Here is a 25,782-nt window from a genome sequence, read left to right on the forward strand (position 1 = left end):
AAACAGACATAGAACAATTTTCATTCAATCAAAGAATGATGAAAACTCATTTTCCTGTAGACCATAATTAGGATTTTACTTTGAAGAAGGAAAAATCTTACCTGTGATGTGCTATCAGCTGCTTTCTTACTGACAGAAGCATCTATTGTTTTGTTCGTCTGGTTTTCTGAAAAGTAAAAAAAAGCCATTTTTAAAAACATCTACAAAATGTAAAAAGTTAAGTTGCTTTATATAAAACAATTCATATTGTTTTCTCCAACTATTTTTCTGTCAACATGTCACATATGTAAATAAAAACACAAACTCACAGATCACTGCTATAGTATCTTTCAGAAGGGGAAATTCACAATACTGATTAAAAAACACTTTCCACTGGCCCAGCAATTTTAACTCTAAGCAGTATCTCATGGAAATAATTTAAGATACACAAAACTTAAATGTTCTAACATGAGGAAATAGTTAAACAAAATATAATTCCTGCATTCTATGTCCCTTTGGAGAAAAAAATTTAATATGTCAAAAATGTTTCCAATAAATTCAGTAGAAACAGTTGCAGTAAATCCAAGAAAATATGCATGCATATTTCTCAGTAGTTCAATCATCCATATTTTTCTTTCTCTGTTCATTTTTCAATTAACTTGTAATGACTTTGCAGTTAAAAAATAATGTTACTTCCAGAACAGCACAGAAAATGAACAAAGCATATTTTGTCCCAATTTCTAATGAGAGGAAAAGAGAGAATGCATTAAATTTCATCAAAGGTTTTATGTACCTATTGAGATTATTTAGGGTTTCCTATTTGGTAACATGGGGTTTTTAAATGTTGAAACAGCCCATCCTTTCTTTCTGGAGATAAAACCCTCTTGGTCAAAGTATGGCATCCCTTTCATTTGTAAGTATTCAGAATGCATACAGAGTAAACAATTTACGTTTAAAAAAATACAGGAGATTAAACTACCTATGTATTTCCATATGTACATATATAAATCTGCATGTCTAAAAAATCAAGTTGGGTTAATATTCACCTGTTAAAAGAGAAGTATTCTAGGGTAGAGAAGTAAAAAGGATGCCCTTTGATTTCTCCTACCTTGTCTGAACTACTTTCTTTTTGTAAGAATAATATTAATACATTATCTATTTAAAAATATATTCAAATTACTTCATTTATTACAAATGAGCATCTGTTTGGGACTATGAAGTTCCTGAAAGACTAACAAAACTAATTCTAGGTTACTGATGTTACATAGTGGAGTATTAAGATACACTAGGTGATACTACCAAAATATCAGTGATTTACTACCAAAGGTTTTTATATACGATGTTAAAATACATTCATTTGGATTTGAAACACTTTCATCTTCAACTCAAAATAACTTTACATAAAAAGTAAATGAGGAAGCCTCACTTTTGTGTTTTTATTTTTTAATTCTTTATTTTATTTATTTTTTTCTTTTTGAGAGAGTCTTGCTCTGCCACCCAGACTGGAGTGCAGTGGCACGATCTTGGCTCACTGCAACCTCCACCTCCCAGGTTCAAGCGATTCTCATGTCTCAGGCTCCCGAGTAGCTGGGACTACCAGTGAGTGCCACCATGCCTGGCTAATTTTTGTTTTAGTAGAGACCTGCTTTCACCATGCTGGCCAGGATGGTCTCGATCTTCTGGCCTCAAGTGATCCACCTGCCTCACCCTCCCAAAGTGCTGGGATTATAGGCATGAGCCAACATATCTGGCCTCATTTTTACTTTTTGTCATAATATTTTCATATAAGAAAATTCCTAAAGATGCAAGAAAGATTTAGACTGCTTAATAAAATGTTACATACACATTTCTTTGTTCCCCAGCATGATTCTCTCTTAGACCTAATTGCCTTAGAGCTGTAAGTTAATTATTCACGGAACTGTAATAATATTCCTTATTCTAGATTCTCAACTAACATCTCCTTTGCCCATTATTACACAATTTTTCCCTTGATTCTTAATGTAATGTCTTATAGCTCCATTGCATTGCTTTTGCTTTCTTCTGTAAGATCTACTTTGGATGACTTCTGGATATAAATATTGTAACTCCATCTATCAAGGCAACAAAACTGGTCAGGATGTAAAATAAGAAATTATAGCTTAAAATCCTTCTATCATATGGAATACATCTCCATAAAAATAAAAATAAAAGTAAATAAAATTAAAAAGTACTTTACAGGAGTTAAACTGGCAGTATCCCTTAGTAGCTCTGGATAATTGTATGAACATAAAAAAGGCAAACAATTCATTTAATTCTATCCTTGAAGAAATGGTTGAAGAAATAATTGCTGTGTTTAAACTCTTACTTGTTTTTGTTTCTGAGACAGGGACCTTCCTCTGTTGCCCAGGTTGGAGTGCAGTGGCACGACCATGGCTCACTGCAGCCTTGACCTCCTGGGTTCAAGCAATCCTCCTCCTTCGGCCTCCTGGGTAGCTGGGACTGCAGGCATGTGTCACCATGCCAAACTAATTTTTTATTTTTTGTACATATGGGGGTCTCACTATATTGCAAGGCTGGTCTCGAGCTCCTGAGCTCAAGCCATCCTCCTGCCTCAGCCTACCAAAGTATTGGTATTACAGGCATAAGCCACCATGCCCAGCCAACTCTAGTTTTACATAGTCTTAGAACAAGATGTTTAATGTAATTTGAAAGTGTACCTTGTACATGGATTGTATATAACTTCCCCCAAATCTGTTCTTTCTTTAATGTCTAGTTTAGTAAATGGAACAACATTTAAAAATGTCTTAGAAAGCTGAGTCATCTTTGAGTTCTCCATCTTTTCCACACATCTAAACTTTTATTAATAAATTACCAAGTACTGCCAATGCTACCTCTTAAATAACGTTTAAATCTTTTTCATACCACCATCTCTCATCTCGTACACTACAAGAGCCTCCAGTCTCCTAATTGGTCTTCCTAACACTATTCTTACCCCTTCCAAACCATTCTCCATACTGTAACCAGGGTTCATGGATGTCACATTACCCTCTATACCCCCTACAAAAACCCTTTAACCCTATTTCCCCCATTCTTCTGTTCATTACTTCATACCTTTCCAGATTTCCCACGTTCTCTTTTGTCCTCTCACGAAAACCTGCAAATCCTAACACTCATCACATTTATAATTAAATCCTTATTTAATGACTACATTCCCTATTTGATTGTAAGCTTGGTGAGATCATAGTGACTATTTTATACATTTCTGTGTATCTAAAGAACCTCAGATAATATAGGCATTCATTACTTTGTGAATGAATGAAATTAGCTATAGTTTGAGCTTTAAATTTCCAAGCCCTTAGGAGGACATTTACCTCACTATAAACAGAAATACAGATTTAAAATCCATAAGGATATACTTAACTATAATAAAATACATACAAATGCATGAACATATAGCATATGTTCTTATTAAGCAAATATAATACCCACATAAGTATAGAGCTTAGAAAATTTTAATTATATAACCTAATTAATTTATCAAACTACTAAATGTAGTAGAGATGTACTGAGGTTCGGCTTCAGTTTAGGTTTTGGGAATCCTAAAAAGCCAAATGCTTACTTTAATATCATTTATGTCACTGCTGAAATTATACTTGATCAAAGAACATATTATAAGTAATAAAGTCAGAACTGAAGAATAAGCAAGTTCCTAAGATCTCATTTTAGTTAGCATTATGAAAAAAATACAAACAAAGCTTGTACTCACATTTATTCATTATCAAATGTAGGTAAGCATTCTAAATGGAACTTGAAGATCTTGATATAATTACATATTAAAAATATATAAATGTGTTAAATAAATATATGTGTTAAAATATGTAATTTTATGTTTAGAAATAATTGTACATTATCTTAGAATGCTACACCAATTGATTGTGAAAACTTACTTTTATATAAAAAAATTAAGAATAGTCAAATGAAACAGACTGACATGCATTACTAATAGTGTACATCAACTAGATAATTTGGGGAATATACCCTTTCTATAAAAACTGTAAGAGAACAGAATAATGAAATTATAATTCTGACACTTTTAGAAGTGTTTGGAGTATGAGCATGACATTAAACAAATACTCCTAAATTATTTCTTTTCAAGTCATGGTTTTTCAGGAAAAGTTCTCTATTTAAGAATATATCTCATCTCATGACCATGAAATTAAAACAATGTCAACTTTGCCTCAAAATTTCATAAGGAGGAAAACCCAAAATCACATAAAACAATGTCCATCACTAAATCATCTGGCATTAAAAAATACTAACAACTAAAAGAAAAAGAAGTTACAGAAAAATGAAATATCACCCAAAAATCTTGTATGTCCACTGACCTCAGTTAAAAGTAAGCATCTCTTTTAGTGTTGTAAACATGAAAGAATATCCAAAAAATAATGTGGTAGCAGATAATACTAACAAACATTTGCCCCTGTACTATGCAAACATTTAAATTGTAAATACTATAAATAATAATTACACTTTCATATAAAACATTAGTTTATTCTTATAAATATGATAAGAGTGATATCCAGCTTCAATCCAACATTAATTTTGATCTGCCACTCATTTACTTTCTTAACAACTCTGAAATACCGTCATTGTTTTATATGAGAAAACACTTAAGGAGTAACTACACTAGTAATGACTGTATGACAAATAAAAACTAAGGCTTGTACATCTCACTTATAAAAGTAATTTTGTACTTTAGAATTTGTTTCCTACATTACATGGTCACTTACAACATCAATAAGAAAAACACTAGCAATTTTACTATACACATGATGCCTACCCTTCCCTGCCTTTCCAAAAGTAGTGCGGATACATGTGAAGTCAGAAATGAAGAATAAACAAGCTCAAGAATGCATACAACACAAACTCTTTCCAGGAGCCAGGAAGACACAGAGTTTGGCAGATTTTAAACAGGTATAGTCAAGTTCTCCTTTTTGCAGTATTTCTAAGTAAAATACAAACAATCATATAATATGTCATATGGGAAAACAGAAAGGATAAAACAAGAAGGACTCAAACATTTTATAGTAAATGTGAAAGAAAATCTATTTTTAAGTTGTTCAAATTTGGAAGCTATGAATGAGAGCACAAAGGATTTTCCAAATGTGTAAGGAACATAAACGTGCCTTTTTTTCTTAAGAGCATATATTATGTAAATTTGATACTTTAAAATGTTTTAAACAGATATTGCTGGCAAATGTATCATAAAAGTAACTCATAATGCTTGCCACAAAGCCATAAATTCAAAATTCACCAAACTTAGGAAAATTACTAAAAGATAAAACACAGATACTAACTTCTAATTCAAAATAAACCCCCTCTCAAGCCCCATTTTAGCAACATCATTTCTCTCAGGTATCTAAAAAATTACTAAAAATAATCAAGAAAATTCTATTTATTTTGTCCTTCCAATAATGCTAGCCACTTAGAAAAAAAAAGTTCAATCGTTACAAGGCTATTAACATGCTTGCATTTCTAGCATTAAACCTACATGGTGACTTACCAATTCTTGGGGTGGTATTGCTGTTCTGTTCTGCAGGAGACGAAGTACTAAATGCAGAAATTGGAATTTTCATCTGTATAGGACCTCGATTATTTGATGGACTATAGAGTCCTGATGGGCCCACTGTGGGCAAAGAAGTCCTTGTGGCTTGTACAATAGAGTGTGCCGTTGGAACAGCCTGCACCGCAAGTGTTGTTCCCAATGGTGCAGCACTGGCAGTAGGGTTCCTTTGAATACTAGAACTGGGCACAGAAGGAACGTTGTTTGGTTTAGTGGGATTTGGCAAGGATGGCAAGGATACTGGATTTTTGGTAAGACCACTCACTGTAGGTGGGCTTTGCACAGAAATGAATTCAACGTTGCCAGATGGTTGATTAGTCACCAAAGTCCCTGGATGGCTCTGTAGAAGCTGAGGCTGGGAGGATACTGCAACAGGTACATGCAAAATCACTGGCAAAGGTTGTAAAGAGATTGTAGGTTGAGGATTTCCACTAGGCACCTGAGTAGTAGCAACTACAGTAGCTGTATTGGGTGCAGGAAGAACTGACGTTGCTGTGAGGGAACCCGAAGTCACTGGAGTCTGCAATTTAGGTTGACTACTGACAACTGTTGGAGGAGTGACAAGATTGGTTGAAGATACTATAGAAAGAAAACAGAATTCTCTGTTTAAATGGTTATATTAATTTATCAACTAAGAAAATATGACAGATACAAATTAAATACATTGCATTAGACTTAGCATAGATTAAATACATCGCAAAGACTGTAAAGTCTTTTATCATGAAATTTTTTCCAGATTCAAATTCCGAAATTTAATTTAGAATTAAATTCTTAGAAGAATTTTGTATGTAGGTTTAGTATATTACAAAAACAGCACATGATGGATGATTAATATGCAAGACTACTGAGTATCAAAATGGTCTCTGAAAATTACTATAATCACTTTAGAGTACCTAACTAGTACACAAATAAAAAATACTAAAAAGTTAAGTAAAAATATATATTTTTGAAACTACATTAAAAACATTATAAATGCCTTAAAACGCAAGTAATACATAAACTCAAATAGTAAATCTAAAGAGTCATGACCATTAATGAATAACAGGTAAGCTTACTCATTATATTTTATTATTTGAACCATGTCTGTATCTTTGGATCAAGTTTGACTGAATTCCTTGGGAGAGGAACTATTAGGGGGAGGTTCCCTCTACTGACACCCTACTGACATTGTATGATATGAAAAATAGCACTGAGTGAAGTTGACAGATGAATTAAGAAGAAATTAGGTAGCATATACAGAAGAACAGAGAAAATACAAATGCTGACAAATGCTGGTCACTACAGTTTTATAGCAATTTTCAACTACTTGTGTTTATTCTCATTGGAACAGGTTTAAAATACATGACCAAACTTCTTTCTCACTGATTTATAGTCTTTCCAAAAATCACAGGTTCACTAGAGCAGCAGTTTCTCAAAGTGTGGTCCAGGGGGGTGCCTGGGGTTTTCTGAGACCCTTTTGGGGAGTTTGCAATGTCAAAACTATTTTCATAACAATGAGACATTATTTGACTTTTTAAATGAGCAGACATTTGCACCAATGGAGCAAAAGCAATGGTGAGTAAAACTTCTGATGCTTAGTACAAAAATCAAGGTAGTACAATGGACCAAACGTCGCTGCATTCTTCATCACATGCTTACAGTAAAAAACAAAGTCAGTTTTACTTAAGAATCCCCATGATACAGCAGTGAAAACTATTAACTTTATTATATCTCAACTTTTGAATAGGGGTTCTTTTCTTAATATTCCATGTGAAGGAATAGGCAGTACATACGAGACAACTACTGCTTGCCAAAGTAGGATAGTTAAGGAAAAATGCGTGTGCAATTGAGCTATAAACTAAACTAGCAATCTTTCCCACGAAAGACTATTTTTACTTGAAAGAATGACCTATAGACACACCAATGATTCACATGTGGGTATTTTGAAGATCTTTTCTTAGAAATAAACTAGGTAAGGCAGTCACTTCAAAGAAAAAAAGCCCAACTGTATTTATCAGTAATAATAACATTTGAGTTCTTAAGCAAAACTAAGAACATTAGAAAAAACTTTTATCTGTCACTGAAAGCATGACAGCTCCCTAAATCCTTAAAATGCTTCTCTGAGTAGAACTGATAGTAAAATCAGTAAACGTAATTTTTAAAAATAATATTAATAAAATGTGTCAATATTTGGAAGATTTGCATAACTTGGTGAATAGTTTTCAAATGATCAATGAATATTAGTAAAACTCCATGTGCAAGTACAAGATAGAGGAATTTTTTTTTTTTTTTTTTTTTTAAAGACAGGGTTTGCCTCTATCGCCCAGGATGGAGTACACTGGCGCAATCTTGGCTCACAGCGGCTTACACCTCCTGGGCTCATGTCATCTTTCCACCTCAGCCTCCCAAGTAGCTGGGACCACAGGTGTGCACCACCATGTCCGGCTACTTTTTGTATTTTTTGTAGAGACAAGTTTCACTATGTTGCCCTGGCCGGCCTGGAACTCCTGAGTTCAAGTGATCCACCTGCCTCGGGCCTCCCAAAGTGCGGGGATTACAGGCGTAAGGCACCACACAGGTCCAATAAATGGATTTTAATGGAGGAGTTAGAAAAGTTCTTTGGTGTGGTTTCAGATTATACTTCACAACCAACCTTAAAGAAACTACTACTGGACAATATCAAAGAAGAATATCCACAATTATCTGTAAGGGCTAGCCCTTTTCCATCTATATATTTGTATAAGACTGGATTTCCTTCATATGCGTCAACCAAATCAACATTTTAAAACAGACTAAAAGCAGATACAGATATGAGTATACAGCTATCTTTAGCTGTCTTAATGTCTCAAAGTATTAAAGAGATACGTAAAAAATGTAAGAGAATAATGCTCTTTGTGCTGCTATTAAGTGAAAATACACTTAGTTTCATTTTAAAAAGTTTTTTGTGTTAGACAGAGTTTACTATTACTTTATTTATTTTTATATTTATTATTTATTTATTTATTTTTTTGAGAGAAAGTCTCACTCTGTCGCCCAGGTTGGGGTGCAGTGGCGTGATCTCGGCTCACCGCACTCCACCTCCCGGGTTCAAGCGATTCTCCTGCCTCAGCCTCCTGAGTGGCTGGGATTACAGGCACCAGCCATCATGCCTGGCTAATTTTTGTATTTTGGTAGAGATGGGGTTTCACCATGTTGGCCAGGCTGGTCTCAAATTCCTGACCTCAAGTGATCTGCCTGCCTCAGCCTCTCAAAGTCCTGGGATTACAGGCGTGAGCCACCAAGCCCAGTCTACTTTTATTTTAAAAAAATCTTTAAATTTGTTTAATTTCTACTTCATTTCAACTGAAAATAAACATCAACTGATGTAACCCACATAAATAAAAGTTCTGGGGTTCTTAATAATTTTTTAAGATTGTAAAGGGATCTAGAGACAAGAAATTTTGTGAACTACTACAATAGAGATTTGAATATCTATACTGTATTTTCACATATACTTATCTACCACCCTAAATTTTTTTGTTTTAAGAGACAAGTGGATTTCACTATGTTGCCCAAGTTGACTCGAACTCCTAGGTTCAGGTAATCCTCCTCAGCCTCCCAAGTAGCTGAGACTATAGGCATGTGCCACCATGCCCAGTTTGATCCTGAATTTTTAACAAAATTTTTGTACTTAGACCAATGTGCCCAATTTCTTAATCCATTTCAACCTCAAAAGAATGTAAGAAAAGAGAACCAAAGCCTTTAATTCCTAAGAAAATGTATTTTGGTATTTTAAAAAAAAAGTTACCTGTATTCACAGGAGTTTGAAAGGATGGTGGTGCACTCTCGCTTACATTTCTTTTGGACTCCAGCATCTGTCTCACTGTGCCTGCATTTCTATGAAATATATATACACACAAATAGTCAACAGATATGCCACTCTGGGAAAACCAACTGATATCTAGAATAAGCAGTGGCCCATAGGGGAAAAAGGGTGGCTAGACTTGGGTTTCACAACCCTAAACTGCAAGCAAAAACAGTGAGGCATAGCTGGCACAAAGACTTCTAAATGCTGGGGTCTATGGCATTAGGGAAGAGTCTTAACTCTTGTATTCTAATGTCTGTTATCAGTACTTAACCTGAATACCAAAAGTAGGTCCTAATATGTACAGACATTAGTCTTTCTCACCCTTAACAGAAGCATTTCTCAATTACTCGAGAGAATACTATTTAAGACAAGTGGTTAAACAAATATATAGTGACCAAAGAATGCCTTGCAATAAGTTAGCAAAAGTATTATTCACAGATGAACAATATAATGAAGCAGAAAAAGAAAATATACTAACCAAGTACACCACTTATTTCCACATAAATACCATGATTATACTGCAAGATTCTTCGACCAAATAAAGAAAATTAGAACTTTGTTCTGTTATTTAAAAACTAGACAGACTATGAATTCTCACCTGTAAGGCATGTTATTATTGCTGTTGACATCATTTACAGTTTTTCCTGGTGATACTGGTGGGTTGGGTGGATGCTGGGGGAGAAAAAAAATCAAGGTAAAAAAAAAACACACAGGGAATCTTTAAAAAAAAATAAGACCTGTAGATGCCTGTCAATATATTATCTGTCAGTGCTCTAATACAATGGGAAACATTGCCAGCTGAGACAACAATTTGAATCTTGGCATTATCACTTGTTCATTGTATCTTAAGCAAATCATTTACTTTGCTGAAGGCAACTGCTTATCATTTGAGAGATTAATAAAATAATTCCTGCATCTCAGTGTTCTTATGAAGATTAAATTAAAAACACAAAAATGGCTCACATGCTGTAAGAGTTTAAAAACATTAACAATATAAATCTAAAGAATAACCAGACTCGCTCATTTAACACATAACTAGTGAATGCCTACTATGTAGCAGGCATCATATTAGCACCAGCAGTTCAACAAGTAAGTGGTATCCAATGTCACAAATCAAAATTTTCAAACCAAAATTATTTTTAAGTTGTTTTTTAAAAAAATACTACCTACCACTGTGTGACTTAAATTATTTCATAAAATGTCACAAATCTAAGCTTCAGTAACAACTTATTTCAGCCTTTCTCCCCAAAACCAGGGAATACAGAAATGGAATTATAACACCTACATATTAATTATCATTACTTAGGCCTCCGTCATTAATAACACTATCATCATTTATGTCTTAAAACGAGGCCGGGTACAGTGGCTCACACCCATAATACTAGCACGTTGGGAGGCTGAGACAGGCAAGGATTGCTTGAGCTCAGGAGTTATAGACCAGCCTGGGCAATGTAGTGAAACCCCATCTCTAAAAATATATATATATGTGTAAAAATTAGCCAAGCGTGTTAATACACGCCTGTGGTCCCACCTCCTTGGGAGGCTAAGGTGGGAGGACAGCTTGAGCCGAGGAGGCAGAGGTTGCAGTGAGCTGAGATTGTGTTACTGCAATCCAGCCTGGGTGACACAGCCAGACCATGCCTCAAAAACAAACAAACAAAAAAAAAAAATGAGAAGAATAAAATATCTCTACTCAAGACTAAGTCAAGTGTAAGAACAACATATTAAACCAAAGGTAATAAATGCTTAGAATTACACTGAGCAGATGCCCTTAATCACTCTTCTTAACAACAAATACATCTTGCTACTTTTTATATGACACAACAATAATTTCAACCTTTTAGTATGACATTGCATTAGATATGTGTAGAGGGAAAAACAACAGAATTAAGATAATATGCTATAAAGGTATTTAAAATCTGGCTGTTAAGACAAACAAATGTAAAACAAGAGAAAAGCAAATTAAAATAACAGTGTAATGTGATGTAAAAAGGTTAAAAAATAAGCTTTTAGGGAAAGGAATGCATCTTTAAGCATATCATTGAGTTTTTTTGTTTTTTTTTTTTTTGAGATAGAGTCTCACTGTCACCCAGGCTGGAGTGCACCATCTTGGCTCACTGCAGCCTCTGCCTCCCAGGCTCAAGAGATTCTCGTGCCTCAGCCTCTGAGTAGCTGGGATTACAGGTGTCCGCCACTAGGCCCAGCTAATTTTTGTATTTTTAGTAGAGGTGGGGTTTCGCCATGTTGACCAGGCTGGTCTTGAACTCCTGACATCAAGTGATCTGCCGTCCTCGGCCTCCCAAAGTGCTGGGATTACAGGCATGAGCTACTGTGCCTGGCCATCATTAAGTAATTATTACACTCAAAATGGTTAAAAGAATACTTCAGGAGAAAAACAAAAAAGAAGAATAAATGCATAGGGAATAAATAAAACAAATGGTTTAGAACACAGGAGTCATTTGATGGAGGATTTTAAAAAACTGTGGTAGGATCAGCAACATGTCAGAACAGGAAATCCCCTCTGCTTTCCATATGGAGATGACTTAACAAGGTAAGCATCATATTGCCTGCATGAGATTTCCACAAACTAGTTGAGAGGATATGGCACAAGGCCAAAAAGAGGCACACTGGAACAGTTAGGAAAATATATTATATTTACTCACTATACCCCATCAACCTCCCAACACAGCTTCTACATCAGAAAGGAAAGAGAAAGGTGGAGCTTGAATCCAACTGTTTAAGAAGATGCCCAATGTACTAGATTTTGTCTTACCCAAAATGGAGGACTAACCTGTCGTAAGAACTGTGGCTATGGCACTTTGGATGCCTGTGAGCCTCAGAGACCAAAGGCAGGACCCTCAACTTGATAGAGCACCAGAGAAATTGCAGTAACACTGACAGACAGCAGGGGAAGCACTAATACCACAGCTTGCTAAAGTACCAGAGGCTGCTACAGCAAAGACAGGTACCAGAGGAAGCTTCAGAGTGGAGAGGCAAACCTCTTCGGATGGAAGAGTACAAGTAAAAGCTCAGAGAAGACACGCAGCCAAAAAAAGGTGTTAGAGGCCCACAGACTCTTTAACAAGGCTGACTGGTGAAGCCCTTCCTGTGTACAAGAGTCCACAAAGACTGGGAGATGTGGCTGTTTTTTCAAATGCTAAAATTTCAACGAGCATACAAATAAACAGAGAAACATGGTCCAAATAAATAAAATAAACTTCCAAAAATCAACCCTAAAGTAACAGAGATCTATGAATTATCTGCCAATGAATTCAAAATAACTATCATTAAGATACTCAACGAGGTGAAAGAGACGACATAAAACAGCAAAATCAGGAAAAGGGTGCATGAACAAAATGAGAATATCAACAAAGAGAAACTGTAAAAACTTATCAAATAGAAATTATGAAGCTGAAAATGAAAATTCACTGTAGGGAATCAAGAGCAGACCAGATCAAACAGAAAAATAAATCCACAATTTTGAAAACAGATCATTTGAAATTATCAAGTCAGAGGAGCAAAAAGAGAATGAAGTAAAGCTAAGAAAGTCTAAAGGACTTTTGGGACACCAGTAGGCAAACCAATATACACATAAGGGAAGTAAAAGAAGACAGAGAGAAAGGGGCTGGGAACTCATTTAGATAAATAATTTGCTGAAAATGTCTGAAACTGGAAGAAGAAAATGGAGATGCAAATTCAAGAAGCTCAAAGACCTCCAACTATCATTAACCCAAAAACATCTATACTGAGATACATTATAACCAAGCTGTCTGAATCACAGTAAATAATCTTGAAAGCAGTAAGAGAAAAGCAACTCATAACAATATACAAGGGAACTCCCATAAGATAACATGCAGATTTCTCAGCAGAAACCTTGTAGGCCTGAAGGAGTGAGATAATATATTATTAAAGTGCTGAATGAAAGAACTGTCAAACAAGAATACTATATCCAGCAATAATATGTTTCAAAAATGTAGGTGAAATTAAAATTTTTCCCAGATTAATAAAAGCTGAAGGAGTTTCATCACTATACCTGTCCTACAAGAAGTGCTAAAGAAAAACCAAATACTGCATGTTCTCACTCATAGGTGGGAATTGAACAATGAGATCACTTGGACACAGGAAGGGGAGCATCACACACTGGGTCCTATTGTGGGGAGGGGGTAGGGGGGAGGGATAGCATTAGGAGATACACCTAATATAAATGACAAGTTAATGGGTACAGCACACCAACATGGTACATGTATACATATGTAATAAACCTGCACATTGTGCAATGTACCCTAGAACTTAAAGTATAATAATAATAAAAAAAAAAAGTGCTAAAGAAAGTCCCTCAAGTGGAAACTAAAAAGTGCTACACAACATCATGGAAGCATACAAAAATATAAACCTCCCTAAGGTAAAGGTTGATAAGGAGAAAAATACAGAATCCTGTATTCTTGTTATATTGGTGCATAAATCACTTTTAATTCTGGTATAGAACTTAAAAGCTTAAAAAAACTAAAAATATGTTAACAGATACACAACATAAAAAGATGTGATATATGACATCAGTAACATCAAGTCATGGTGAGGCAGATATAAAGTAGCACTCTTATATGATTAAAGTTATTTGCAGTTTAACATAGACAGTTGTAACTTTAGGATATTTTATGTAATCCCCACGGTAACCACAGAGAAAACATCTACAGAAACTACACAAAAGGAGTTGTAAAAGGAATGAAAGCACACTACTATACCAAAAGAAAAAAAGCAATGAAACACGAAGGAATCAAGAAACAAAAAATAGCTGTAAGTCATAGAGAAAAAACCAGAATGACAATAGTAAGTCCCTCCCAATGAGCAGTTTATTTAAATGCAAATGGATAAAACTCTCCAATCAAAACACAGGTTGACTTAATGGTTTTAAAAATAAGATCCACCTATATGGGAGGCTCACTTTGGATCCAAAATACAACATAGAATGAAAGTGAAAGGATGGAAAAATACATTCCATGCAAATGGTAACACAAAGAGAGTAAGGATGGGCCATACTTATGTAAAACAAAATAGACTTTAAGTCAAAAACTGTCAAAACAGACAATGAAGGACATAATGATAAAAGGGTCTATTCACCAGCTGTAACACACACACACACACACACACACCCCTCCCTACCTAACATCAGAGCTTCAAATATATGAAACAAACATTGAAAGAATGAAAGGGAGAAACAGACAGCAACACAATGATAGTAGGAAACCTCAATACCCCACTTTCAATAATGGAGACAACCATCAGACAGAATATCAACAAGGAAACAGAGAACTTTAACAACACTATATGCTAATTGGACCTAACAGACATATAGAATAAGTTATCGAACAACAGCAGAATATACATTTCTCTCAAGAGCACACAGAAAATTCTCATGGATAGGTCACATGTCACAACTCAGGTCTTAACAAATTTAAAAAGAATGAAATCATGCCAAGTATCTTTTCTGACCATAATGGAATGAAACTTGAAGTCAACAGCAGAAGAAAAGTAGGAAAAGTCACAAATATGTGAAAATTAAACACGCTGTTAAAAAAAAAAAAACCAACAAGTCAAAGAAGAAGGTAAATTACAAGATATCTTCAGACAAATGAAAATGAAAACAAAATATAATAAATTGTATGCAGTGAAAACAGTGGTAAGAAGGAAGTTTATAGTGGTAAAACACTTACAAACAGAAAGATCTCAAATCAGCAATCTAGATTTACAACTCAAAAAACTAGGGGGAAAAAACTAAACCCAAAATCAGCAAGAGGAAAGAAATAATGAAAATTAGGGCAGAAGTAAACAAAATAGAGAATAGAAAAATGGAAAAGCAAAAACAAAACTAAGAGTTGGTTTAAAAAAAAAAAAAAACGAAATTGATAAATCCTTAGCTAGGCTAACTAACAAAACAGATGACTTTAAAAATGAAAAGAAATGAAAGAACGAGAAGACATTAGAACTGATGCTAAACAGACAGGATTACAAGACACTACAATGAACAATTACACACCTGCAAACTTGATTACCTAGAAGAAATAAATTCCTAAAAACACACAACCCACCAAGACTGAATTATTAAAAGTAAATAAATAAATCTGTAATTAGTAAGGAGATTTAATCAGTAATACAAATATCCTAACAAACAAAAGCCTAAGGTCAGGTGCAGTGGCTCACTTGAGGTCATGAGTTCAAGACCACCCTGGCCAAATGATGAAAGTCCGTCTCTATTATAGATACAAAAATTAGCCAGACGCAGTGGTGCAGGCCTATTATTTCAGCTACTCAGGAGGCTGAGGCACACAAATCACTTGAACCAAGATCACACCACTGCACTCCAGCCTGGGTGACAGAGTGAGACTCTATTGAAACTATAATAATAATAATTAATAATAAATTTAAAAAATAAACAAAATTAACAAACAAAAGCCTAAGACCAGATGGCTTCACTGGAGGATACTACCAAACAATTAGTAGTATTCCAAGAGGAGTACTTCCAAGTAGGAGTACTCTCAAATTCCATTTATTAGGCAATCATTACCTTGATACCAAAGCCGAATGAAGATACTAAAACTACAAATATCCCTGATGAATACTAATATAAAAATCCTCAAGAAAATATTAGCAAACCAAATTCAACAGCATGTTAAAAAGATTATACACCATGACCAAGTTGGTTTATCTGAGGAATGCAAGGATAGGTCGAGATATAAAAATCAATGTAACATAAGACATTAACAGAATAAAGGACAAGACCCACATGATCATCTTAATTGATGCAGCAAAAGAACTTGACAAAAGTCAACACCCTTTCATGGAAAAAAATAAATAAAACACTCATCAAACCAGAAATGGAAACTATCTAAATTTAACAAAGGCCATACATAAAAACTCCACAGTTAACATCATACTCAATGGTGAAAAACTGAAAGCTTTCCTCCTAAGATAAGGAATTAAGCAAGCATGCCCACTCTTGCCACTTCTATTCAATATAGTACGGGAAATCCTAAACCAAACAATTATGCAAGAAAAAGAAATAAATGGCATCCAAATCAGAAAAAGAAGTATAAATATCTTTGTTCACAGGTGATATGATCTTATATGTAAAAACCCTAATGACAACTGTTCAAACCTAAGCAAACTCAGCAATGTTGCAGGATACAAAATCAACCTGCAAAAATCAGTTGCATATCTATAAACTATAAAAAATACAAAAAAGAAATGAACAATATAATTTACAATAGCATCAAAAAGAATAAAATACTTAGGAATACACTCAACAAAGGGAGAAAACAATTATACAACAAAAACTACAAAACAATGTTGGAAAAAGTTTAAAGACACAAATAAGTGAAAAGACATACTGTGTTCAAGGATTGGGAGACTTCTTACTGTTAAAATATCTGTATTACCCAAAGCAACCTACAGATTCAGTGCAATCCCTATCAATATTGCAATAGTGGGTTTTGTTTTTGTTTTTGTTTTTTTCCAGAAAAAAATCCTAAAATTCATATGGAATCTCAAAGGATTTTGAATTACCAAAACAATTTTGAAAAAGAACAAATTTGGAGGTTTCATACTTCCTGATTTGAAAACATATTACATATTAGGCTAAGTTGGCCAAGGGGGTAGAGGGTGGGGGAGGGAACCACACAATATATATTACAAAGCTACAGTAATTGAAAAAAGTGAGGTGCTGGCACAAAAATAGACAGAGACCAAAGGAACTGAATAGAGAGCTCAGAAATAAACTCACATATATGGTCAAATAATCTTCAACAAAACTCCCTAAACCACACAATGGGATAAGGACAGCCTCTTTAATAAATGGTGCTGGGAAAACTGGATATATACATGCAAAAGAATGAAGATGAACTCTGACAAAATATATAAAAATTAACTCAAAATTGACCAAAGATTTAAATGTAAGACCTAAAACTAAAAAATTCCTACAAGAAAACACAGTGAAAAAGTTTCATGACATTAGATTTGGCAATGATTCGTTTGTACTAATAGCACAGGTAAGAAAAGCAAAAATAAACAGAACTGCATCAAACTTAACTTCTGTATATGAAAGGAAACAATCAAGAGAAAAGGAAACAAAGAATGCAAAAAAGTTGCAAATAATTTATATGATAAGGGTCAATATTCAGCATATATAAAGAATGCCTACAACTTAATAACAACAAAAATAAGGAACTTGATTTAAAAATAAGTTAAGAACCTGAAGAGATTTTTCTCCAAAGGAGATATATAAATGGCTAACAAGCATATGAAAAGATGTTCAACATCACTAGTCATTAGAGAAATGCAAATCAAAACTATGATGATATCACATACATCCATGAGGATGGTCACTATCAAAAGAACAGAAAATAACACGTTAGTGAGGTTTTGGGCAATCTGGAACTCTTGAGCACTACTGGTATAAATGTGAAACAGTACAGCCTCTATGAAGAACAGAATAGGGGCTCCTCAAATATCTAGAGGTATTACTATACAACCTAGTAATTCCTCTTTTGGGTATATATGCAAAAGAATTAAAAACAGGATCTCGAAGAGATAGCTGCACTCCCGTGTACACTGCAGCCTTATTCAAAATAGCCCAAAGGTAATAATGGCCCAAACGTCCATCAACAGATCAAATAATAATAAAAATAAAACCAGAAAAGGGTAGCATGAGGGAATCCACTTATGGTGATGTAACAATTTTATATCTTGACTGTGATGGGGGCTACATAAATCTATACATGTGATCAAACTGCATGGAAGCATAAACACTCACAAACAGACATGCATGCACAATGAATTTTTACATACACATGTAAAAACTAGTAAAAACTGTTAAGTTGATAAACTACTTAACAAAATTGTCCATTTCTTCGCTTTGATACTGTACTACAGTGATAAGATTTCACCACTCGGGGAAGCTAGGGGAAGAGTTCATACGGCTCTACGTACTATTGCTGCAAAAACAGGAAAGAATATACGAACATGCATCAATACAGAAAACTTCTAGGAAAAATGATTACTATTTATTGGTATTGGCAATTTACTATGTGCCAGATAATGGAACTATCAATATGAAGAAATGGAACTTGTTCAAATAAAAAAATTAAAAATAAAATTCAGCAGGAAAAGAAAATAAATCCAACTAAAAACTATAATGCAATATACAAAGACTATATTAAAATATGAACAATAAAGGAAATAACAGAAGAGTAGCAAAATGATAAACAAAGGAAAAATGAAGGAAACAACAAAAAGCAAAAGCCAGACTATGGAAGTCAATTTATGCTATAAAGTTTGGACTTAACTGTATACTTTAAAAAATATTCAAACTGTTTAAGGCAATAAAGTGACTTAATCTAATCTCTGTATATTACAATTAGAGCAAAAAAGAGGTCTGACTACATGGGGAAGAAAGAAAGGGGAGAACAGGCACACTACAGGCAGTACAATACTAAAATACTTTGGGGAAAATAGTAAGAGACCATACTGGGAAACTGACAAGAATGCAAAATGAAAGAAACAAGGTAAGACAAATCCCTGAAGCCTAATTTTAAAGATGGACAGAAAATACAGCTTCAAGAATTGCATAACCTAAGGGGCCAGGCATAAAGGCTCATGTCTGTAATCCCAGCACTTTGGGAGGCCAACGTAGATGGACACCTGAGGTTGGGAGTTCAAGACCAGCCTGGCCAACATGGTGAAACCCTGTCTCTACTAGAAATACAAAAATCAGTCGGGCATGGTGGTGGGCACCTATAATCCCAGGTACTTGGGAGGCTGAGGCAGGAGAATCAATAGAACTCGTGAGGCGGAGGTGAGGCGGAGGTTGCAGTGAACAAAGATGGTGCCACTGAACTCCAGTCTGGGTGACAGAGAGACTTCATCTCAAAAAAAAAAAAAAAAAAGAATTGCACAACCTAAAATAAAATATAAATGTTGATATATGAGAATAGTAAATGAGGATTTGAAAGGGGTTCCTTAGTTCTAGGGCTGAAGGCACACAAATTACATACAGGAGTACACAGTATGAAAGCAAATTTCAGATTTGTAATACAGACTTTCCTCCTAATTCAGCATTTCCTAAGATTACCACTTAGAGCGCTAAATATTAATTATGCAAGAATAGAAAACTTTACTTCATGTCTTTTCTTAAGATCTTCTTTGGCTGCTTCAAAGCGTTTGGTTAGCCTGGCTATCTTGGCCTGAAAGAAAAAAAAAAAAAAGACAAAAATGAATGAAAATCAAATGGTATTATAGCATTAAAAAAAAAAAAAACCATAAATACATAACAAGAAACCTATAGAAAGCAGGATCCTCAGAAGACAGCTGAGCAAAGAAAATAAATTAAGCTGATTATAAAATATACACTTGGAAAATACAGTTATGACTAAAACTAAGTGACCCCTAAATTCAACACTCAGATGTAAACACTCTTAATTAGGTTAGCCTATTTCTTCCTCAAACTGTGAGTGTTGCTCACTTACCAGTACATTCCTGATTATGTAAGCCTGTGTTTTGTAATTTTTTTTAACACAGTTGTAATCACACTTGATTTTCTCACTAAGAATTATAAAGTGGACATATCTATAAGTCATAAAAGATCCCTTGCCAATACTACATATGGATGGATGTAGGCTTTACTGTGACACTTTCAACAGAAGTGTAGATGAATGTTCACATATTACTTTTTCACAAATCAAATTACATATTCTGTTAATCTTTAACAATCTGATAAAAACGTTACCTTGGCTAGGCATTGTGGCTCCTACCTGTAATCCCAGCACTTTAGGAGGCCAAGGTGGGTGGATCACCTGAAGTCAGGAGTTCGAGACCAGCCTGGCCAAAATGGTGAAACCCCATCTCTACTAAAAATACAAAAATTAGCCATGGTGGTGCGTGCCTGTAATCCTAGCTACTCAGGAAGCTGAAGCAGGAGAATAGCTTGAATCCAGGAGGCAGAGGTTGCAGTGAGCCAAGATGGCACCACTGCACTCCAGCCTGGGCAACAGAGTGAGACTCTGTCTCAAAAAAAACCCAAAAACAAAAAACAAACAAAAAAACCCATTACCTTGTTTGTGTCAACATGGTCAATGAGGTTATTAATCATTTGTTGTGCTTATATAAACTCCCTGATCACATATTTTGCCCAAATACATATTGAAAGGAAATCTGAGAGAAAAAAAAAGCAGAACAAAAATAAAAATAATCATTTCACCACATATTTGGTTGTATTTCCTTTCAGTCTTTTACTAAGCATTGACGTAATATTCAACTATTTCTGTTGCTGCTGCTGCTGAAGCCATTTTAAATTAAACATATTTTCAAGAAAATTACACTTCTGAGTGTATTCATGAGGCCCTACCTAAGGAAGAGCTCTGCTAGAGAATTTCTTTTATCTAATAAGGGTATTCACTTCATAAAAATGAAAAAAGGTATGATTTACTTTTAAAGTTTCTTTCAGAAAGCAGTCACTTCTAGAGGAGACCCCAAATCTTAAAATGTGCTTAAGTCCAATATTACGGCCTAGGCAATCAGTTACCTATGACTCTCAAAGGTAAAGATTTTCCTAAGGACTTAGTTATTTATGCATGTTATTAAGGCTCAAGATCATAAAGCATAATTTCATGTCGTTAATATGGATTTACCTTTCTGATAACTAAAATATCTCATATAACTTTCTAAAAAGGTATATGGTGCAGTGGCTCACGCCCGTAATCCCAACACTTTGGAAGGCCAAGGTGGGTGGATGGGTGACAAAGCGAAACTCTCTCTCAAAAAAAAAAAAAAAAAGAAAAAAGAAAAAGAAAAAGAAAAGAAAGGTATATGGGAAGGGGAAGGTATTTTCTGTACCCCAACTTATGCGAGAATGTCAATTTTCCTTTAGTCAAATTATCTAAGTGGGGCCAGGCGCAGTGGCTCACGCCTGTAATCCCAGCACTTTGGGAGGCCGAGACGGGTGGATCACAAGGTCAGGAGTTCAAGACCAGCCTGGCCAACATGGTGAAACCCCATCTCTACTACAAATACAAAACTTAGCCAGGTGTGGTGGCACACGCCTGTAGTCCCAGCTATTTGGGAGGCTGAGGCAGGAGAATTGCTTGAATCCAGGAGGCAGAGGCTGCAGTGAGCCAAGATGGCGCCACTGCACTCCAGCATGGATGACAGAGCGAGACACTGTCTCAAAAAAAAAAAAAAAATTATCTAGGTGGTTATACTATAAATTGCACAGTATGCATAATGTTATTATTCTATTGTTACTTAAGCCCCACCCCCAAAATCATCTTGTATATGTTACATGTATAGAAAAAGATCTATAAGGATACATTCCAAGGTTAAAAGTAGTCACCCCTGGAAGCTATGATTGGCAGAAAGCGGGAAAGAAAGTGAACTAAGGACCTCACTTTCACATCATATAGATTTGTAGTACTCAAACTCTTTTTTAAAAGAATTATCATTTTAAAAATGAAACCAGTAGCAGAAAAACAAACTCAAAATGTGGAAACTGATTTATAGTTTTCTGATATGTAATATTATAAAACAGAAAAATCAAAGAGCAGCCTTTTTGTTTTTACATAGGAAGCTGTACAATTCTTTTTTAATTGTAATTCAAAATATCTGCCATACCGTGTCCAAGAATGGCTATTCTGGTAAATATTCTGAGACATTTTTAAAAAATGAATAAACAAGTCATTTTTGTAACTCCAGGAAAGTAATATTCTATCACATTGGGTTTTACTTGGGAAACTAGACAAACCAAGAATTTCATTGCGTATGTACCTTTAGGAAATAACTCTGTCTACAAAAAACAAAAGGGTTCCTTAACATCAAGGTTGGCCTATAACAAAATATTGCTGCTCATAAAAGCAAGTGAATAAACAGACCCCCAGTTTCTATTATTTAAAACTGTCTCCGTATTAGGCTGTCATAATTTTACTTCATTGATAGGGAACAGGAGCTGAGGTTGAAAGGAAAAAGTAAAATACACATTTTCAGTTAAATCTACTTAAAATGGCATTTTCTAAATCATAACCAATGGAATGTTATATTCCAGAGTGTGCTGACAGCTTTTCCATTTCCGTAAGAAATCTAGTTGAAATTCCGAGTATTATGAATTTGAACTATACTGTGATTTGAGAGGAATCAAGTCCTCCTATCTAAGAGCATACTACTATTCACTCCTGTTTTCTTGTTCTGTCCTTTTTCTTCATAATGGTCTTAATAATTTATTCTTGAGTGCTTACTCATTTTTAAATAACTACCATATGTGAAACCTTTTTCTCATTATGTTTTCTAATTGGTTATTGTTGATGTAAGGAGAACTATTAGAATATGTTGTTCTTATATGAAGTAGTTGCTGTATTTCCTTCTTCATTCAACCGTTTGTCAACTGAATTCTATTGGGTTCCCACTTACCAATTGTTACTCATTTCTTTTTCCTGTCTCATTGTATTGCCCAAGACTAATACCAAATCTCTAAATAGCAGCGTCTATTAATAGGCATTGTCTCATTCTCAACTTTAGTAGATATATTTCCAATAATCCATTATTAAATATGATATTTACAACAGGTTTCTGAAAGCAACCCTTTAAGAGATTCAAGGTATTTACCTCCTATGTTTTCCACGAATGACCAGTAAATTTTAACAAATCCAGATTTGGCATGTACTGAGATGATCACACTGTTTTTCACCTTTCCTACATTAGCAGAGTGACATATAATTGTTAATACTGAACTAGGCTTGCATTCGCTGGGGAATAAAACTAAACTATGTTTTTGTCTCTTCTTGTGCTAGAGGTTTCACAGATGGGCTTACTTCATCAAACGGACGTCTCATCTTTCTCCATACCCTGAAACAGTTTACATCACACAAGAATTATCTGTTCCTCAATGACTTGCCAGAATTATCTGGCAAAGCTTTCTGGGTTCCATGACTTCTTCAGAAATAAATCTTTGACTACAGTTTTGATAGAGTTCCTCAAAATCTAGCTTTCCTGATTCCCTTTCTGAGACACAGTCTCGTTCTGTTGCCCAGGCTGGAATGCAGGGGCACAATCTCGGCTCATTCCAACTTCTGCCTCCCGGGTTCAAGAGATTCTCTTCCCTCAGCCTTGCTAGTAGCTGGGATTACAGGCATGTGCCATCACGCCAGGCTAATTTTTGTATTTGTAGTAGAGACGGGATTTCATTATGTTGGCCAGGCTGGTCTCAAATTCCCGACCTCAGGTGATCCACCTGTCTCAGTCTCCTAAAGCGCTGGGATTACAAGCATGAGCCATCGCAACCGGCCTCCTGCTTCCTTTTTATATACAACAGATTTCATTGGTACGAAGTTGTTAACATAAAAATGTTCTTAAAGAATCTCTTCTGGATCTTGCCTTCTTTTCTAATCCTTGTGCAGTTTATTTGTACTTATTTTAATTCTAGGTCAAAGACTTATCAGACCAATAGAACAATTTGTCTCAGACGTATTCAACTGAACAATTTGTCCCTGGATAATTATACTAAAACATATTAAGCCAAAAGTCAAAATATCATATTAGCTAACAGGAAATTGTTCTGAAATATGCAGTAAGAACGAATTGAAAGTTTTATTTCCAAATCAACTACTCCACATAAATTTGGCCAAAATGAGCACAACAGATCTCAACAAACTCCTCTCATTGTTGTGCACTATGCTTTATATTTGTTATAAGAGGACTTGATTTGCTAAGTGTTACTGTACGCAGAGTGAAGGGCAAAATCGGGCTGAACTATGTACGCATTGCAAAACAGGCAGCAAAGTTTGGGTAGAACGGTTGCCAACAATTGCTACATGGGTACTATCCACACCAAAAAAACATATTTCCCTCTCTAGAGCACAACCATAATGATACTTGATTTTGCATGCTACTGAAAATAAGTAGATATTAATTCAAACCTAACTGTTATAAAGTTAAGATGGTAAGTGTAATCCTGAGGGTAACCACTAAGGAAAAAACTAAAAATATATATAAGAAGAGAAACAAGATGGAATCAAAATGATATACTAAGAAAAAATCAATTGCAAAACAAGGCAGTAATGGAGAAAGTAGAAACAAAAAAGGTATCAGACATAGAAGAAATGACAAATTGCAAAAGTTTTTCCTTATTAGTAACTACTTTAAATGTAAATAAACTCCCTGATTAAAAAGCAGAGATTGGTGGAACTGATAATAAATCATGACCAAACTATATACCATCTGCAAGACTTCATCAAAATTTAAAACTTTTGTGCAACAAAAGGCATTATTAAGAAGTTGTAGACAAATTACAGAATGGGAGAAAATATTTGCAATCACATATCTAGTAAGAGTTTGGTATCCTGGGCCGGGCGTGGTGGCTCACGCCTGTAATCCCAGCACTTTGGGAGGCTGAGATGGGCAGATCATGAGGTCAGGAGATCGAGACCATCCTGGCTAACACAGTGAAACCCCATGTCTACTAAAAACACAAAAAATTGGCCGGTCATGGTGACAGGCGCCTGTAGTCCCAGCATGGGAGGCTGAGGCAGGAGAATGGTGTGAGCCCGGGAGGTGAAGCTTGCAGTGAGCTGAGATCATGCCACTGCACTCCAGCCTGGTGACAGAGCAAGACTCTTTCTCAAAAAAAAAAAAAAAAAATTAAAAAAAAAGAGTTTGGTATCCAGAATATATAAATAATTCTTACAACTCAACAACAAAAAGGCAAAAAATCCAAATTAAAAATGGGCAAAGGACTTTAACAGGCATTTCTATAAACAAGTACATATGATTGATCAACAAGCACATGAAAAGATGATTAACATCATTATCATTAGGGAAATGCAAATCAAAACCCTAATGAGATACCACTTCATACCATTCTGATGCTATAAGAAAAAAATGAAAGTAAAAATAACAAGTGTTGGTGAGGATGTGGAGAAATGGAACCCTCATACATTGCTGGTGGGAACAGAAAATGATATAGCCACTGTGGACAACAGTTGGGTGATTCTTCAGTAAGTTAAACAAAGAATTACCATATGGCCCACAATTCCATACCTAGGTATATGCCTAAAAGATTTGAAAACAAGTATTCAAACAAATACTTGTATACAAGCTCAAAGCAGCATCAGTCAAAATAGCTGAAAGTAGGAACAACCCAAATGCCATTCAAAGGATGAATGCATAAACAAAATGTGGCATACACCACCACATAATGGAGTATTATTTAGCCCTAAGAAGGAATGAAGTACTGACACATGCTACAAACACAGATTAAGCTGGAAAACATGCTAAGTGAAAGAGGCATGTGAAATATGCAAAACAGGTAAATCAATAGGGACAGCAGATTAGTGGTTGCCAA

General features: G+C 35.0%; 1 protein-coding gene across 12 annotated transcripts in view; it reads right to left on the bottom strand.

The window, feature by feature from the left end:
• Positions 1-25,782, bottom strand: part of ATF7I (activating transcription factor 7 interacting protein) — a 135,038-nt gene that overhangs the window by 35,083 nt on the left and 74,173 nt on the right. For all 12 annotated transcript variants that reach the window (XM_011741760.2, XM_011741717.2, XM_071072174.1 and 9 more), the window contains 5 exons: positions 19,577-19,642; positions 10,006-10,079; positions 9,348-9,436; positions 5,522-6,160; positions 102-166 (listed from right to left, as the gene is read on the bottom strand). In XM_011741760.2, coding sequence (XP_011740062.2) covers positions 102-166; positions 5,522-6,160; positions 9,348-9,436; positions 10,006-10,079; positions 19,577-19,642 — 933 coding nt within the window. The remainder of the gene's footprint in view (positions 1-101; positions 167-5,521; positions 6,161-9,347; positions 9,437-10,005; positions 10,080-19,576; positions 19,643-25,782) is intronic.

The sequence above is a fragment of the Macaca nemestrina genome, chromosome 10 (assembly GCF_043159975.1).
Source record: "Macaca nemestrina isolate mMacNem1 chromosome 10, mMacNem.hap1, whole genome shotgun sequence".
NCBI lineage: Eukaryota > Metazoa > Chordata > Mammalia > Primates > Cercopithecidae > Macaca > Macaca nemestrina.